The sequence below is a fragment of the Acinonyx jubatus genome, chromosome C1 (genome assembly GCF_027475565.1).
Source record: "Acinonyx jubatus isolate Ajub_Pintada_27869175 chromosome C1, VMU_Ajub_asm_v1.0, whole genome shotgun sequence".
NCBI classification, from domain to species: Eukaryota; Metazoa; Chordata; class Mammalia; order Carnivora; family Felidae; genus Acinonyx; species Acinonyx jubatus.
In genome coordinates, this window is record NC_069381.1 from 32,787,587 (window position 1) to 32,803,636 (window position 16,050).

The following is a 16,050-nucleotide window of genomic DNA, read 5'->3' on the forward strand; positions in this document are numbered from 1 at the left end:
AAGAACCATGAGATCATGACCTGAGCCAAGATCAAGAGTCAGAAGCTTAAGCCACTGAGCCACTTTTTACTCTATAAACCTATGTGTGTTAGTTGAATTTTTTTCGTGAAGAATATATTCATGTATTACTAGTACCTTTTAATAGCAAAGCAAACCCCCTCCCCAACCCCATACTCTCATATTTAAAATACTTTTGTATTTAAGGTTGAAAGGCTCAAAGGAAAGATTCATGAATCTCAAGAGAATAAGCAACTTGGAAACCACTCCCCTGGGAAAACTGTGGGTGCTGAACAGAGAGAACAGGTATTTGAAAGTCTATTCTTTCTGGTTTCATATTTTGAAGTGAGTCCCATTTTTGCAGAGTATACCAGAGTGATTGGTGCTGATCATTTATTACTCTCCTCTTATTGCCTCTTTTTCTATTGCTCAGCCAATTAGAGTGGAGGAAGAAATTGGGGTGCAGAGGATGTGTTTCTGTTCACTTCTTCCCCACAGGGGAAATGTATGTGAAGAATGTGATGGATTATTTCTTTTAAAGAAAAGAGGAAAGGAATCTTACAAAGAGACAACCAATTTGAGCATTTTTAATCATCACAATGAAGTTGATTTATAGAATCAACCAATGGTGGGAGAGGGGGTAGTTGGAGCCACACTTAAAGTAATAAACCAGGGTAGAGAACGAGAAAGGCCTAGATGCCATGTACAGTGTCTAGTCTTTTCAGTGTGATCAGCATCTGAAGCGGTGGACAAAGTGATTGACTTTAGGGCTGGAATGAAGCAGGAGCCAGTATGTGTTAGATAGGGCTGTTTCAGACACTCAGGGCAAGGAGCTAGACTGCTTTGGGGTTTTCCTCTTATATACTGCTTATAGACTGCTTATAGACTGCTTTGGGGTTTTCCTCTTATATACTTAAGATGAGTGACATCCCTTGTTGCTGAGGGGTCTCATTCATGAGAGCTGTTTTTATTGTAGCTCCCTGGGCCCTATAGCCCAGACCTCTTAGGTATTATGGAAACTACAGCTACAGAATTTCTCGGTTCTGACCCAAGGAGTTAGTGTCCTTTCTTGTCTTCCAAAACCCTTTTCCATATAAGCAGTACATTTTTGTAGGAAAGAAAGGAAGAAAAGCAGGGAATGAGGAGTGGAGGAAAGAAAAGAAGGAATTTACAATCAAGACTGCAGTAACTTTTACCAAAATCATTCCCCAAACACTCAGTAGGGCTCTAGTTACAAGCAAGTTGATTATTAATAACTATTTTGATTAGTTTCTTACTTATCCTTCCAGTATGTCTTTATGCAAATGTAAGAAATTTGAATATTTACTCAGATTTCCTCCTTTCCTGATTTCTTTTTCTTTTTACTTCTGTATCATACAAAAGAGAGATCCTTCTGTATCATACAAAAAAAGTCTTCCTCATTCTTTTGTCTTTTTAATTTTTTTTTAACATTTATTTATTTTTGAAAGACAGAGAGAGACAGTGCATGAGCAGGGGAGGGGGAGAGAGAGAGAGGGAGACACAGAATCCAAAGCAGGCTCCAGGATCTGAGCTGTTTGTTAGCACAGAGCCCAGCATGGGGCTTGAACTCACGAATTGCAAGACCATGACCTGAGCTGACGTCAGACGCTCAACCAACTGAACCACCCAGGCGCTCCAAGTCTTCCTCATTCTTTAGAGCAGTGTAGCTTTCTATTGTGTGGATGTGCTACATTTAACCAGTCTCCTCTGATGAACACTTGGGTGGTTTCTAGTCTTTTGCACATGTATGCAGGTGTTTCTGTAGGATAGAGTCACAGAAATGGGATTATGGGATTAGAGATTAGATACATCTGTAATTTGGGTAGATATTGCCCGATATCCCTCAGAGAGAATTATACCATTTTCCTCTCCTTCAGCAATGCATGTGAAAACCACTTGGTAAAAAATTCACCAACTGAATATATTGTCAAAATTTTGTGTTTTTACTAAATGAGAGCTGAGAATGGGTATCCAAATGTAGTTTTCATGTTTATTTATCTATTTACAGTAAGACTGAGCATTTTTCATATGTTTAAAAGTTATTTGTATTTCTTTTATAAAATAGCTTGATTGAAATACCTAAAACAGACATACATATTTTAAGAGTTGAGTTTAATGAGATTTGACAGGTGCATACACCTGTATAACCACAACCGACCACTGCAATCAAGAAAGAAAACACATTCATTAGCCTAACATATTCATTAGCTCCCTCCCCCTTTGCCATCACACCCCTCCCTGCCCTGTCCCCACTCCACCACTTTGTTATAATACGTTTTCTAGAATTTCTAATAAATAGAATCATCTGGTATATACTCTTTTGTGTTTGGCTTCTTTCACTTGAAATGATGCTTTTGAGATTTATCCATGTTGCTGCCTGTGTCAAGAGTTCATGTTTTATATTGCTGAGTAATATCCCTGTATGCGGATATACCATAAACTATTTGTCTACCCACTGGTTGATAGAACATTCAGATTATTTTCAGGTTTTGACTGTTATAAAATAAAGCTGTCACTAGTATCCTCATACCAGGTTTTTTTTTTCATCTTGGATAAATACCTAGTAGTGGAATTATCAAGTCATAGAGTCAGTGCATGTTTAACTGTATAAAAAACTGCCAGACTGCTTTCCAAAGTAGTAGTACTAGTTTACATTCCCATTGACGATGGTATGGAAGTTTCAGTTGCTTCCTCATCTTCAACAACATTGTTATTGTCAGTCTTGTGAATTCTAGACATTCTAGTGGACACGTAATGGTATCTCACGGTGCTTTTAATTTGACTTTTGAGAGTATCTAATGACAATGAGTATGTTTTGATGTGTTTATTGGCCATTAGTGTATGTTCTTTTATGAAACCTCTGTTCAAATATTTTGCTCGTTTTTAATTCAGTTATTTATATTAAGTTGTAGGAATTCTTTCTATTTTTTGGATAACTGTCCTTCATTAGATAGATGTATTTTCAATATTTTCTCTCAGTCTGTGGCTTGTCTTTTCGTCTTTTAAAACAGTGTTTTATGAAGAGTAGTTGTTTTAAAATTTTGATGGATCCCAATTCATCAAAGTTTTCTTTTATAATTTTATGATAGGACATAAAAGCCATCTAAGAACCAAGGACACAAAATATTTCTCCTCTCTTTTCTTCTAAAGGTTTTATAGTTTGAGCTTCTACATTTAGATTTATGAACCAACAGAGATCATTTTTGTATATAGTGTGATGTAAGGGTTGAGGTTCATTTATTTCCAAATGTATATCCAATTATTCCAGAACCATTTATTGGAAAGAGAGTTATTTCTTTATCGAATTACTTTGGCTCCTTTAGCAAAAATTAGTTATACAGCTCAGTTTCTGGACTCTATTCTGTTCCATTAATCTACGTTTATTCTTAAATAATGCCATGCTATTGTTTTATTGTAAGTCTTAAAATCAGAAAGAAAACCTTTCCAACTCTGTTTTTCTTTTTTAAAATTGTTTGGACTGTTCTAGGTCCTTTGCATTCCCATATATATTTTATTTTTTAACGTGTATTTATTTATTTTTGAGAGAGAGAGAGAGCAAACATGAGCAGGAGAGGGGCAGAGAGAGGGGGAGAGAGAGAATCCTAAGCAGGCTCTGCACTGTAGCAGGCTCTGCGCTGACGGTGCAGAGCCCAACACACGGCTCAAACTCACAAACCATGAGGTCATGACTTGAGCTGAAACCAAGAGTAGGAAACTTAACCGACTGAGCCACCCAGGTACTCCCCTATATACATTTTAGAATGAGCTTGTCAGTTTTGACAAAAATGCCATGTAGGATTTTGAATTTTTTTTTTTAACGTTTATTTATTTTTGAGACAGAGAGAGACAAAGCATGAACGGGGAGGGTCAGAGAGAGGGAGACACAGAATCTGAAACAGGCTCCAGGCTCTGAGCTGTCAGCACAGAGCCCGACGCGGGGCTCGAACTCACGGACCGCGAGATCATGACCTGAGCTGAAGTTGGCCGCTTAACCGACTGAGCCACCCAGGCGCCCCTGGATTTTGATTGGAATGGCATTGAATGTTCAGATCAATTGAGGAAGAATTTATATTTTAACAATATTGGGTCCACCAATGTGTTAACATGGTCTATATCTTTCCATTTATTTCGGTCTTTAATTTGTCTCAGCAATGTTTTGTAGTTTTCAGCACACAGTTCTTACCTATGTAGAATTACATTTATTCTTTAAAAAAAAATGGGAGTATAATTTACATTGCCATAAAATTCACCCTTTTAAAGTGTACAGTGCAGTGAATTTTAGTATACTCACAAAGTTATGCAATTATCACTACTGTCTAATTTCAGAACATTTTTATCTCCCCAAAAGAAACCCCATATCCATTAGTAGTCATTCTCCATTCCCTTAGCCCCCAGCCTCTTGGCAACTACTAATTTACTTTTTGTCTCTAAGAATTTGCCTATCCGGTACATTTCATGCAAATGGAATCATAAATATGTGGTCTTCTGCATCTGGCTTCTTTCACTTTAGCATAATATTTTCAAGACTCAAGCCTATCATAGCATAGGTAAGTACTTTATCTCTTTTTTGTGGCTAAATAATATTTCATTGCATGGATTATACCACATTTTGTTTTTCCATTCGTCAATTGAGGGGCATTTGGTAGTTCCCACTTTGTGGCTATTTTGAATAATGCAAACTTTTTGCGTGGACATGTTTTCATTTCTTTTGGGTATGTACCTAGGAGTGAAATTGCTAGGTCATATGTTAACTCTCTGTTTACCCTTTTGAAGAAATGCCAGGCTGTTTTCCAAAGCAGTTGTTTCATACAATATTCCCATCAGCAGTGTATAAGAATTCCAATTTCCCCACATCTTCACCAATATTTGTTATAGTCTTATCTTTTTTATTATAGCTATCCTAATGGGTGTGAAGTAGGATCTTAATGTAAGTTTTATTTGTATTTCCTGTGTAATCTTGAGCATCTTTTCTTACGCTTATTGGCCATTTGTATATCTTCTTTAGAAAATGTCTATTCATGGGGTGACTGAGTGGCTCAGTCTTTTAAGCATCCAACTCTTCACTTCAGCTCAGGTCATGATCTCACACTTTGTGGGATCGTGCCCATGTTGGGCTCTGTGCTGACAGGGTGGAGCCTGCTTGGGATTCTCTCTCTCCCTCATTCTCTGCCCCTCCCCTGCTCACGTGTGTGTGTGTGTGTGTGTGTGTGTGTGTGTGTGTGTGCGCGCGTGCGCGCACTCACGCATGCACACACGCAAGCTCTCCCTCTCTCTCTCTCTCTCTCTCTCTCTCTCTCTCTCTCTCTCTCTCTCAAGATAAATAAATAAAGGGGTGCCTGGGTGGCTCAGTCGGTTGAGCGTCCGACTTTGGCTCAGGTCATGATCTCGCTGCTCGTGAGTTCGAGCCCTGCATTGGGTCCTGTGCTGACAGCTCAGAGCCTGGAGCCTGTTTCAGATTCTGTGTCTCCCTCTCGCTCTGCCCCTTCCCTGCTCATGCTCTGTCTCTCTCTGTCTCTCAAAAATGAATAAACGTTAAAAAAATTTTTTTAAAGATAAATAAGCATTAAAAAAAATGCCTATTCATATTCTTTGCCAGTTTTAATGGAGTTGTCTTTTTATTGCAAGAGCTCTTTATATACTCTATTTATTAATCTCTGTCATAGACTGAATTGTGCCTCCATTGAAATATGTTGAAGTCCTAACCCCCAGTACCTGTGAACATGACCTCATTTGGATACAGGGTCTTTGCAAATGCAGTCAAGTTAAGATGAGGTCATTAGGATGGGCCCTAATCCAATATGACCGGCGTACCTGTGAGAAGAGGAAATGCTATGTGAAGACAGAGACACACAGGGAGTGCCATGTGATGACAGATGGAGAGATTGGAGGGATGCAGGTACAAGCCAAGACATGCCAAGGATTGACAGCCACCACCAGAAGCTAGAAGAAGCAAGGAAAGATTCTACCCAGAGTCTCAAAGGGAACATTGCTTTGGCAATAGCTTGACTTCAGAGTGCCAGCCTCCAGAGTGATGAGGAATAAATTTCTGTCGTTTTAAGCTACCCAGTTTGTGGTACTTTGTTAGGGCAGCCCGCAGAAACTCGTTGACATTTTGGTACCAAAAAGTGAGGTACCTTCTATAACAAATAGCTAAAACAGTAGAAGTGGCTTTGTACTTGTATTATATGTGGAAGCTGGAGTAATGTTGGGGTGCTAGATAGAAAAAGCTTAAATTGCCTTGAAGGGATTGTTGGTATAAATACAGACTTAAAGGTGATTCTGGTGAGAGTTCATGAAGAAGTGAGACTATAGGGAAAGCTTCTGTCTCTCGGAGAATACGTAGATTGCCCGGAGAATACGTAGATTGCCATGATCGGAATGTTGCTTAGAAACATGAACTTTGAAGCTGCTTCTGGTGAGGCCTCAGAGAGCAATGAGGAACATGCCCTATTTGACTCTGAAGAAGAGATGATCCTTGTTATAAAGTAGCAGAGAACGTGGTTGAATTATGTTTTACCACTGAGTGGAAAGTAGAACCTGGAAGTGATAAACTTGGATATTTAACTGTGGTGATTTCTGAACAAAATGTATAAGGTGTGGCCTGTTTTAACCGTGATGCTTATGGTAAAATATGAGAGGAAAGAGATAAATTGAATGAACTTCAATAAAAAAGAACAACACTCGATGTTATAAATCCTATAATATATTGTTAATTATTTTTGCTTAAGCCTTTTAAGGGGAACCTTTTAAGGGGAAAACAAAAGTATTTCATATTTAACCACATACTGACCACTTCTAGAGTTCACCATTGCTTTTGCATAGATCCAAATTTCTACCTGGTACCATACTTCTTTAGCCTAAAGACCATGATTCAACATTTCTCCTGGTATAGATCTACTAGTGATCAACTTTTTGTTTTTTTTTTTCTTTTTGTCTGCAAAAGTCTTTGTTCTACTTTTGTTTTTCAAAAATGTTTGTTATTGTGATAAAATACACATAACTATTTTTAAGTGTACAGTTCAGTGATAGTAAGCACATTCACAATGTTGTGCAGCTATTACTAACATCTACTTCCAGAACTCCCTTCATCTTGCAAACCTGAAACTGTGTATTCATTAACCAATAATTCCCTCTTCTGCCCTTCCTCCCAGCCCCTGGTAACCGCCATTCTACTTTCTGTCTCTATGATTTGGACTACTCTAGGTACCTCAAATAAGGGGAATCACATTCACTATTTGTCCTTTGGTGACTCACATTTCAATTAGCATGATATCTTCCAAGTTTCATCCCTGTTGTACCACATGTCAGAACGCCCTTCCTATTTCAGGCTGAAATTCCATTGTATTGCCACATTTTGTGTATCTATTCATCCATCAAGGGACACTTGAGCTGCTTCAACCTTTGGGCTGTTGTGGATAACACTGCTATGAACACAAGTGTGCAAATATCCATTCAAGTCCCTGCTTTCAATTCTTTTGGGTATATACCTAGATGTGGAATTGCTGGATTATAGTAACTGGCTTTCATTTTGTTGAAGAACCATCATACCGTTTTCCACAGTGACTACACCATTTTACTTTCTCACTAACAGTTTCACAAGGGTTCCAATTTCTCTATATCATCATCAACAACACCTATTTTCTGTGGTTTTGGTGGTAGCTATCCTAATGAGTACAGGGTAGTTTCTCATTGTGGTTTGAGTTGCATTTACCTAATAATTAATGATGTTAAACATCTTTTCATGTGTTTATTGATCAATCATATGTCATCATTGGAGAAATATCTATTCAAGTCCGTTGCGTATTTTAAAATCAGGTTGTTGTTATGTTGTTGAGTTTTGAGAGCTCTTTATATTTTCTGCTTATATCAATCCCTTATCAGCTATATAATTGCAAATATTTTTCCATTCCATAGGTTTCATTTCATCTGTGTTGATGCACAAAAAATTCTAAATTTCATGGTCAGTTTGTCTATTTTTTCTTTTATTGCCTGTGCCTTTGATGTCATATCCAAGAAATCATTGCCAAATTTAATGTTATAAAGCTTTTTGCATGTTTTCTTCTATGAGCTTTATAGTTTTACATCTTATATTTAAATCTTTGATTCATTTTTAGTTAATTTTTATATATGCTGTTAGGATACAACTTCATTCTTTTTGTAAATGGATGTCCAATTTTTTCAGCATCATTTGTTGAAAAGACTGGTCTTTTCCCATTGAATGTTCTTGGCACATTTGTCAAAAATCATTTGACCATATCGGGACACCTGGGTGGCTCAGTCAGTTGAGCAACTGACTTCAGCTCAGGTCATGATCTCACAGTCTGAATTCGAGCCCCACATCGGGCTCTATGCTGACAGCTCAGGGTCTGGAGCCTGCTCCGTATTCTGTGTCTCCCTCTCTCTCTGCCCCTCCCCTGCTCATGCTCTGTCTGTCTCTCTCTCTGTCAAAACTAAATAAACATTAAAAAAAAATCATTTGACCATATACATGTAGGTTTATTTGGGGGCTCTGTATTCTATTCCATTGGCCTATATGTCTGTATTTATGCCTGTACCACACTGTTTTGACTACTCTGGCTTTGTACTAAATTTTTAAGACATGTTTATTTTGAGTGAGAGAGAGAGTGCATGCTCATGCGCATGTGAGCAGGGGAGGGGCAGAGAGTGAGAGCGAGAGTGAGAGAGAGAGAGAGAGAGAGAAAGAGAGAGAATCCCAAGCAGGCTCCATGCTGTCAGCACAGAGCTCTAGCACAGAGCATCATGGGGCTCAGTCCCACAAACTGTGAGATCATGACCTGAACAGAAATCAAGAGTTGGACCCTTAACTGACTGAGCCACCCAGGCACCCTGCATATTTTAAAATCAGGAAGTATAAGTCCTGAAGCTTTGTTCTTCTTTTTCAAGATGGTTTTAGCTGTTCAGCATCCCTTGAAATTCCATATGAATTTTAAGATGGGTTTTTCTATTTCTGCAAAAAAAAAAATGTCATTGGGATTCTGATAGAGACTGCATTGAATCTTCAGATTGCTTTAGATAGTATTGACATCTTAATAATATTAAGTCTTCCAATCCATGAACATGGAATGTGTTTCCATTACTTTCTCTTCTTTAATTTTTTTCAGCAATGATTTCTAGTTTTTATTGTACAAGTCTTTCACCTCCTTGGTTAAATTAATTCCTAACTATTTTTTTGATGCTACTATAAATAGAAGTGTTTTTGTAATTTCCTTTTCAGATTGCTCATTGTTACCATGTAGAAGTGTGACTGAGTTTTGTGTGTTGACTATGTGTCTTGCTGCTTGGCTAAATTCATTTATTAAGTCTAACTGTGGAATCTTTAAGGTTTCCTACATATAAGATTATATCATCTGCAAACAGAGATAATTTTGCTTCTTCTTCTCCAGTTTGGACGTCTTTTATTTATTTTTTTCTTGCTTAATTGCTCTGGCTAGAATTTCCAATACTATGTTGAATAGAAATGGTGAAAGTTTGTTCCTGATCTTACAGGGAAAGCTTTCAGTCTTTGACCATTGAATATGATGTTCACCGTGGGTTTCTTATAAATCTTTATTATGTTGAGATAGTTTTCTTCTTTTCCTAGTTTATTTTGTGGTTTGTTGTTGTCGTTGTTGTTGTTTTAAGTAGGATCCATGCCAAGCATGAAGCCCAATGCAGGGCTTGAACTCACGACCCTGAGATCAAGACCTAACCGAAAATCAAGAGTCAGACACTTAACCAACTGAGGCATCCAGGTGCCCCTCTTTAATGTTTTTTTAATCATGAAACAGTGTTGAATCCTGTCAAATGCTTTTTCTGCACCAATTAGATGATCATGTCAATGTTCCTTCATACTTTTAATGTGGTGTATCACAATGATTAATTTCTGTATATTGAACCATACTTACGTTTCAGGAATAGATCTCACTTGGTTATGGTGTATATCCCTTCTAACATGATGTTAAATTCATTTTGATAATATTTTTTGAGGATTTTTACATCAATTGTCATAAAGGATATTGGTCTGTAGTTTTTTCTTCCTTATAGTGTCTTTGTCTGGCTTTCATGGCAGAGTAAGCTGACCTCACAGGGTGAGTTAGAAAGTGTTTCTTCCCTTTCAAGTTTTGGGAAAAGTTTGAGAAGGCTTGGTGTTAGTTCTTTTTTTAATGTTTGGTAGAATTTACCAGTGAGGCCATCAGGCCTGAGACCTTTCTCTGTACCGGAGATTTTTGATTACTGACTCAGTATCCTTACTCATTATAGGTCTATTCAAATTTTCTGTTTCTTTATGATTCAGTCTTTGTTGGTTTTGTGTTTCTAGGAATTTGTCCATTTCGTGTATGTTGTCTAATTTATTGTGTACAATTGTTCAGAGTACTCTTTTTTTAAATGTTTTTATTTATTTTTGAGAGAGAAAGAGAGAGAGAGAGAGAGAGAGAGAGCACAAGTGGGGGAGGGGCAGAGAGAGAGAGGGAGAAACAGAATCTGAAGCAGGCTCCAGGCTCCAAGCTGTCAGCACAGAGCCTGATGCAGGTCTCGAACTCATGAACTGCAAGATCATGACCTGAGCTGAAGCTGGAAGCTCAACCAACTGAGCCATCCAGGTGCTCCTGTTCAGAGTACTCTTATAATTTTTTTTTTAATTTCTGTAGAATCAGTAGTAATATACTCATTTTCAACTCTTACTTTAGTAATTTGAGTCTTTTTTTTTTCTTAGTCAGTCTAGGTGAAGGTTTGTCAATTTTGTTCGTTTCAAATAACCAATTTTTGGTTTCACTGATTTTATATATTGATTTTCTATTCTTTATTTTATCTGTTCTCTAACCTTTATTATTTCTTTCCACTATGTCTGGATTTAATTTGTTGTTCTTTTCATATTTTCTTAAATTATAAAGTTAGGTTGTTGATTTCAAATCTTTCTTGTTCTTTAATGTGAGCATTTATTGCTATAAATTTCCCCCTTTTATTACTTCTCATAAATTTTGCTATGTTGTACTTTCATTTTCATTCATCTCTGGGTATTTCCTAATCTCTCTTGTGATATCTTCTTTGATCCATTGGTTGTTTAAAAGTAAGTTGTTTAATTTCCACAAATATGTGAATTTTCCAGTTTTCCTTCTGTTCTTAATTTCTGTCTCCATCCTACTGTGATCAGAGAAGATACTTTGTATTACCATATTACCAATCTGTCTTTTAAAATCTGTTAAGATTTAGTCTGTGGCCTAAAATATGGTCTGTCCTGGAGAATGACCTGTGTGCATTTGAGAAGGATGAGTACTTTGTTGTCATTGAGTAGAGTGTCCTGTATGTCTGTTAAATATTACTGCTTTATTGTGTTGTTCAAGTCCTGTTTCCTTACTTATTTTATATCTGGCTGTTCTATCCATTATTGAAAGTAGGATATTGAGGGGTACCTGGATGACTCAGTCGTTAAGCATCTGACTTCAGCTCAGGTCATGATCTCATAGTTTGTGAGTTCGAGTCCCACATCGGGTGAGCTTGAGCCCCGCTTCGAGTAAAAACATGAACCCCAGGTGAGCCCTGCTTCTCTCTCTCTCTCTCTCTCTCTCTTTCTCTCTCTCTCTCTCTGCCCCTTGATAAAGTGCACCCTCTCTCTCAATCAAAAAGAAAAAAGAAAGAAAGAAAGAAAGAAAGAAAGAAAGAAAGAAAGAAAGAAAGAAAGAAAGAAAGGTATTGAAGTCTCCAATTCTTGTTGTAGAAATGTCTCCATCTTCTTTCAGTTTGGCCAATTTTTGCCTTATATATTTTGGTTGGTGATTAGGTACTATTATATCTTACTGCTGTATTGAATGTTTTATTAATATATAATGTCCTTCTTTGTCTCTTGTAATCTTTTTTGATTTAAAGTCTATTTTGTCTGATATTAGTTTAACTAGCCCTGCCATCTTTTGTTACTGTTTGCATGAAAAACTTTTTTTATTCCTTATCTTGCAACCTGTTTGCATCTATGAATCTGAAGTGAATCTTGTGTGGACAGTATATAGTTGGATCATGTTTTGTTTTTATTCATGATACCAATGTCTGTTTTTTGATTGTAGAGATAATTACCTTAAATTTAAAGTAATTATTACAGTAGGACTTTTGTCATTTTGCCATGTTTCTATGTGCATTATAGCTCTTTGTCCCCCTCATATCCTGCATTATTGTCTCTCTTGTGTATAGTTGATTTTTTGGTAATAAAACATTTTAATTCCTTTTCATTTCCTTTTGAGTATACTCTATAACTATTTTCTTTGTGGTTACCATAGGGATTACATTTAACATGCTAAAGTTATAACACTCTAATTTGACTTTATGCCAGCTTAACTGTAATAGTATGCAAAAATTCTGCTCATTTACAGCTCTGCTCTCAGTAACTGACATCCCAAAATTACATTTTTATATATTGTGTGTCCAAAAACATGAACTAATAATTGCTTTTTTAAATGTATTAGTCTCTTAAATTACATAGAAACCAAATTATGGAATTAGAATGAAAGTTACAATAATACTAGCTTTTAGGCTAATAATTTTAAACAATATATTCATCTCTTAAATCATGTGGAAAAAAAGTTGAGTTTTAAACCATTGTTACTATAATACTAGCTTTCATAATTGCCCATGTATTTACCTTTACTGAGATGTTTATCTCTTCATATGGCTTTGAGTTACTGTCTGGTATCTTTTCATTTCAACCCACAGGACTCCCTTTAGGATTTCTCACAGGGAAGGTCTAGTAGTAACAAACTCCCTCAGCTTTTATTTATGTGTGAATGTCTTAATTTCATTCTCACTCTTGAAAGGACAGTTTTGTTGGATATAGAACTCTTGGCTGACAGGTTTTTCCTTTTAGCATTTTGAATATATCAGCCCACAGCCTTCTGACCTCCAAAGTTTCTGATGAGAAATCTGCTCAATAATTAAGGATTATTGAGGATCTTATTGAGGATCTCCTGTAAGTGACAAGTCACTTCTCTCTTGCTGCAGTTGAGATTATTTCTTTGTCTTTGTCTTTCAATAGTTTAATTATAATGTGTCTTGGTGTGGGTCTCCTTGATTTCATCTTTCTTCCAGTTCATTGAGCTTCTTGGATGCTTATATTCATGTCTTTAAACAAATGGTCATTTTCTTTTGTCTTTGATGGTGACCATGACTGTGGCCCATTCCTGTTCTGTCACCCATATATCCACTGAAAGGAGACTGATCTGGGAAGCAGGCACCAAGACAAACCTAGAATTACAGGAGAGTTATTGGGGGTGGTACCTGAGAAGGATCAGGGAAGGGCAGACATGGGCTAGCAAAGCCTTTAGATCGTGATTCAGGTCTGATATCTGTTAAAGAAGAGGGAGATGGAAGGAAGATTGGAAGGAAGAACCTCAGCCTGTGGTGTAGCTCTGAGAAGTCTCATTCAGACCAACAGGGCTTTGGCTCTGTGATAACCTGTGACGAAATTCCACATTAACCAGAAATGGCCAGGCCTTAATGTCCCTGACCATGCTCAGTTGTTCACTGGAGGATGCCTGGGAAGTGTGCGCCAAGTTCTCTCCTGAAGAGAGAGATACCTACCAGGGGTACAGTTCCATGTGGCCCTCTGTATCACAGAATCCTTTTTTTTTTTTTTATGTTTATTTTGAGAGAGAGAGAAAGATTGCTGGTGGGGGGTGGGGGTGGGGCGGTAGAGAGAGAGGGAGACACAGAATCCGAAGCAGGCTCCAGGCTTCAAGCTGTCAGCACAGAGCCCAATGCAGGGCTCAAACCCACAAACTGGGAGATCATGACCTGAGACAAAGTTAGACACTCAACCAAACCCAGGCACCCCACAGAATTCTGGATGGTAGAAAAGATTCTTGTAGAGTAACTGGTAAATCCACCTCCCTCTATGATAGATGTTATCTATGACATTCTGAATAAATGAGCATCTGTCTTATTTTAAAACATGTTTAGAAAAGAAAACACATTTTCCTATCATGTTTAATATTAAATACCAGGGTTTTTTTCTGTCTGATCTTAGTCCTGCAGCTATGGTATAAACCAGTTTTCTTTACCTTGTCATCAAGACTTGAAATGTGTGTGGATTTCTAAAATAATAAAGATTTATATTGACTTTTAATGATCCTTTCATTTCATCCCACATAGAGTCCCCTGGAAGGGGCTAAGAAGGAACGTTGTAAATATATGTTTCTTCCCTTTAAGAGTGTTTACAAATAGAAGTCTTTAAAATTAGAAAAGGTATTCAATGAATAAGTAATAAATTATAGTTAAATGGCCTCTTAAAGTCATTTCTTGGGGCGCCTTGGTGGTTCAGTCAGTTGGACGTCCAACTTCAGCTCAGGTCATGATCTCACGGCTCGTGGGTTCCAGCCCTGTGTCGGGCTCTGTGCTGCCGGCTCAGAGCTTGGAGCCTGCTTCAGATTCTGTGTCTCCCTCTCTCTCTGCCCCTCCCCTGCTCATGCTCTGTCTCTCTCTGTCTCAAAAATAAATAAGAACATTAAAAAAATTTTTAAAGTCATTTCTTGAGGAAAGAGGAAGTAACTAAATAGATTTTTGCCATTGAAGTTCTCTTGTGATCTTTCAAGAAGAAAAAGACTGAAGCTTTCTTGATTGTGTTTAGCAGCCAGGCAATGGTGATATCACTCAGTATTAACCAAAGAATCATTCTCAGCAGCGTAATCGAGTGAACTGAATGCTGTAATCCAGGGGTTAGGAGCTTCAGATCTTGATGCAGGGTCACGCTCCCCTTGGCCTGCATCATCAGCTTTTAGACGGGTGCTCCGGTGCCTCATGCCATCATTCCTGGTCTCTGACTACTTTACTTTCTGTTTCCTACAAATAGAAAGTAAAAGGATGGAAATTAAGATCTGAGTGCCTACAATGTTGTAATGACTCTGCTGTGGGTTTGATATAACTCATGTAATGTTAACAGAAAATTCTGGGAGGTAAGTATCGTTCCGTCTTCTGCATAGTGAGGAAACCAAGATCACAAATTCATAAATGTGGAAGATCTCAAATTTCAACTGACTACAAAACCCACATTTTTGCCACTGTGACTTTCAAACTGTGTTTTAGGGATCCTTGGCGTTCTACAGATGCAAAGCTCCAGGCCTTCTGCCTCCACACCGACCAGAGAAGCTTCCATTTCTGGGAGCCCTGGAGGCAGTTTCCCCATAAGAATTCTTTTGAAAATAAATGAGAGGGGGTGACTTAAAAAGAACAAATAATTTAGTGACTACTGGGTGGCTCAGTCAGTTAAGTGCCCAATTCTTGGTTTCTGCTCAGGTCATGATCTCACAGTTCCATGGGATCGAGCCCGCATCAGGCTCTGTGCTGGCAGCATGGAGCTAACTTGGGGTTCTCTCCCTTCCTCCCTCTCTGTGCCCCCTTCCCAAAAACAAATAAGTATTTAATTAATTTTTTTAAATTTTAAAAGAAGAACAAATAATTTAGAAAAGAAATCCTTTAAACCAAGTCCTCAAGATAATGATCTGTATTCCTTACCAATTTCTATATGCAGACAGATTTATCATTAATTAGATCCTCTTAATGTGGCTAGTATGCATATTCTCAGAGAAAATGCTTAAAAGAGAAAAAATGCTAGGTATCTGGTAAGAATGATAATAGCCACAATATGTCAAGCATCTCTCATATGCCATGTTCTGTTCTAGATGTTTTATAAACATAGTCTCATGTAATCCCTATAACAACCCTCCCCAAGGTAGGAGAGATAGTCCCACTTCATATTTGAGAGAATTTAAAGGAACTTGAACAATGTAAGAGACAGAGCTAGGAGTTATTCCAGGTTTGTCTGGCCTTCCAGCTGATTTTGTTCATCATATTAACTCTTATGAGGATTTATGGAGGAGTTTATATAGGGGATTTATTATAACTGATGGGGGTTACAGCATGCCCAACACTGAGCACATGAACCTGGAGGTGATGACCTGGCATGTTTCTTCCTGTCTGGCACCCACATCCGCCACCCCATTGGCTATGCCTGTGCAAGGGCAGAGCGCAGTGCAAGCACACAGCACGGGTGGC

At 37.8% G+C, this 16,050-nt stretch overlaps 1 protein-coding gene across 10 annotated transcripts in view; it reads left to right on the top strand.

Annotated features, from left to right (window-relative positions):
• The window catches only part of CCDC30 (coiled-coil domain containing 30), a 129,688-nt gene that overhangs the window by 38,362 nt on the left and 75,276 nt on the right, over positions 1 to 16,050 (top strand). For all 10 annotated transcript variants that reach the window (XR_008294347.1, XR_003420234.2, XM_053212552.1 and 7 more), the window contains one exon: positions 205 to 303. Coding sequence is in view for 8 of the 10 variants with exons in the window: in XM_053212552.1 (XP_053068527.1) it covers positions 205 to 303 (99 nt within the window). In the remaining 2 variants the exon portion in view is untranslated. The remainder of the gene's footprint in view (positions 1 to 204; positions 304 to 16,050) is intronic.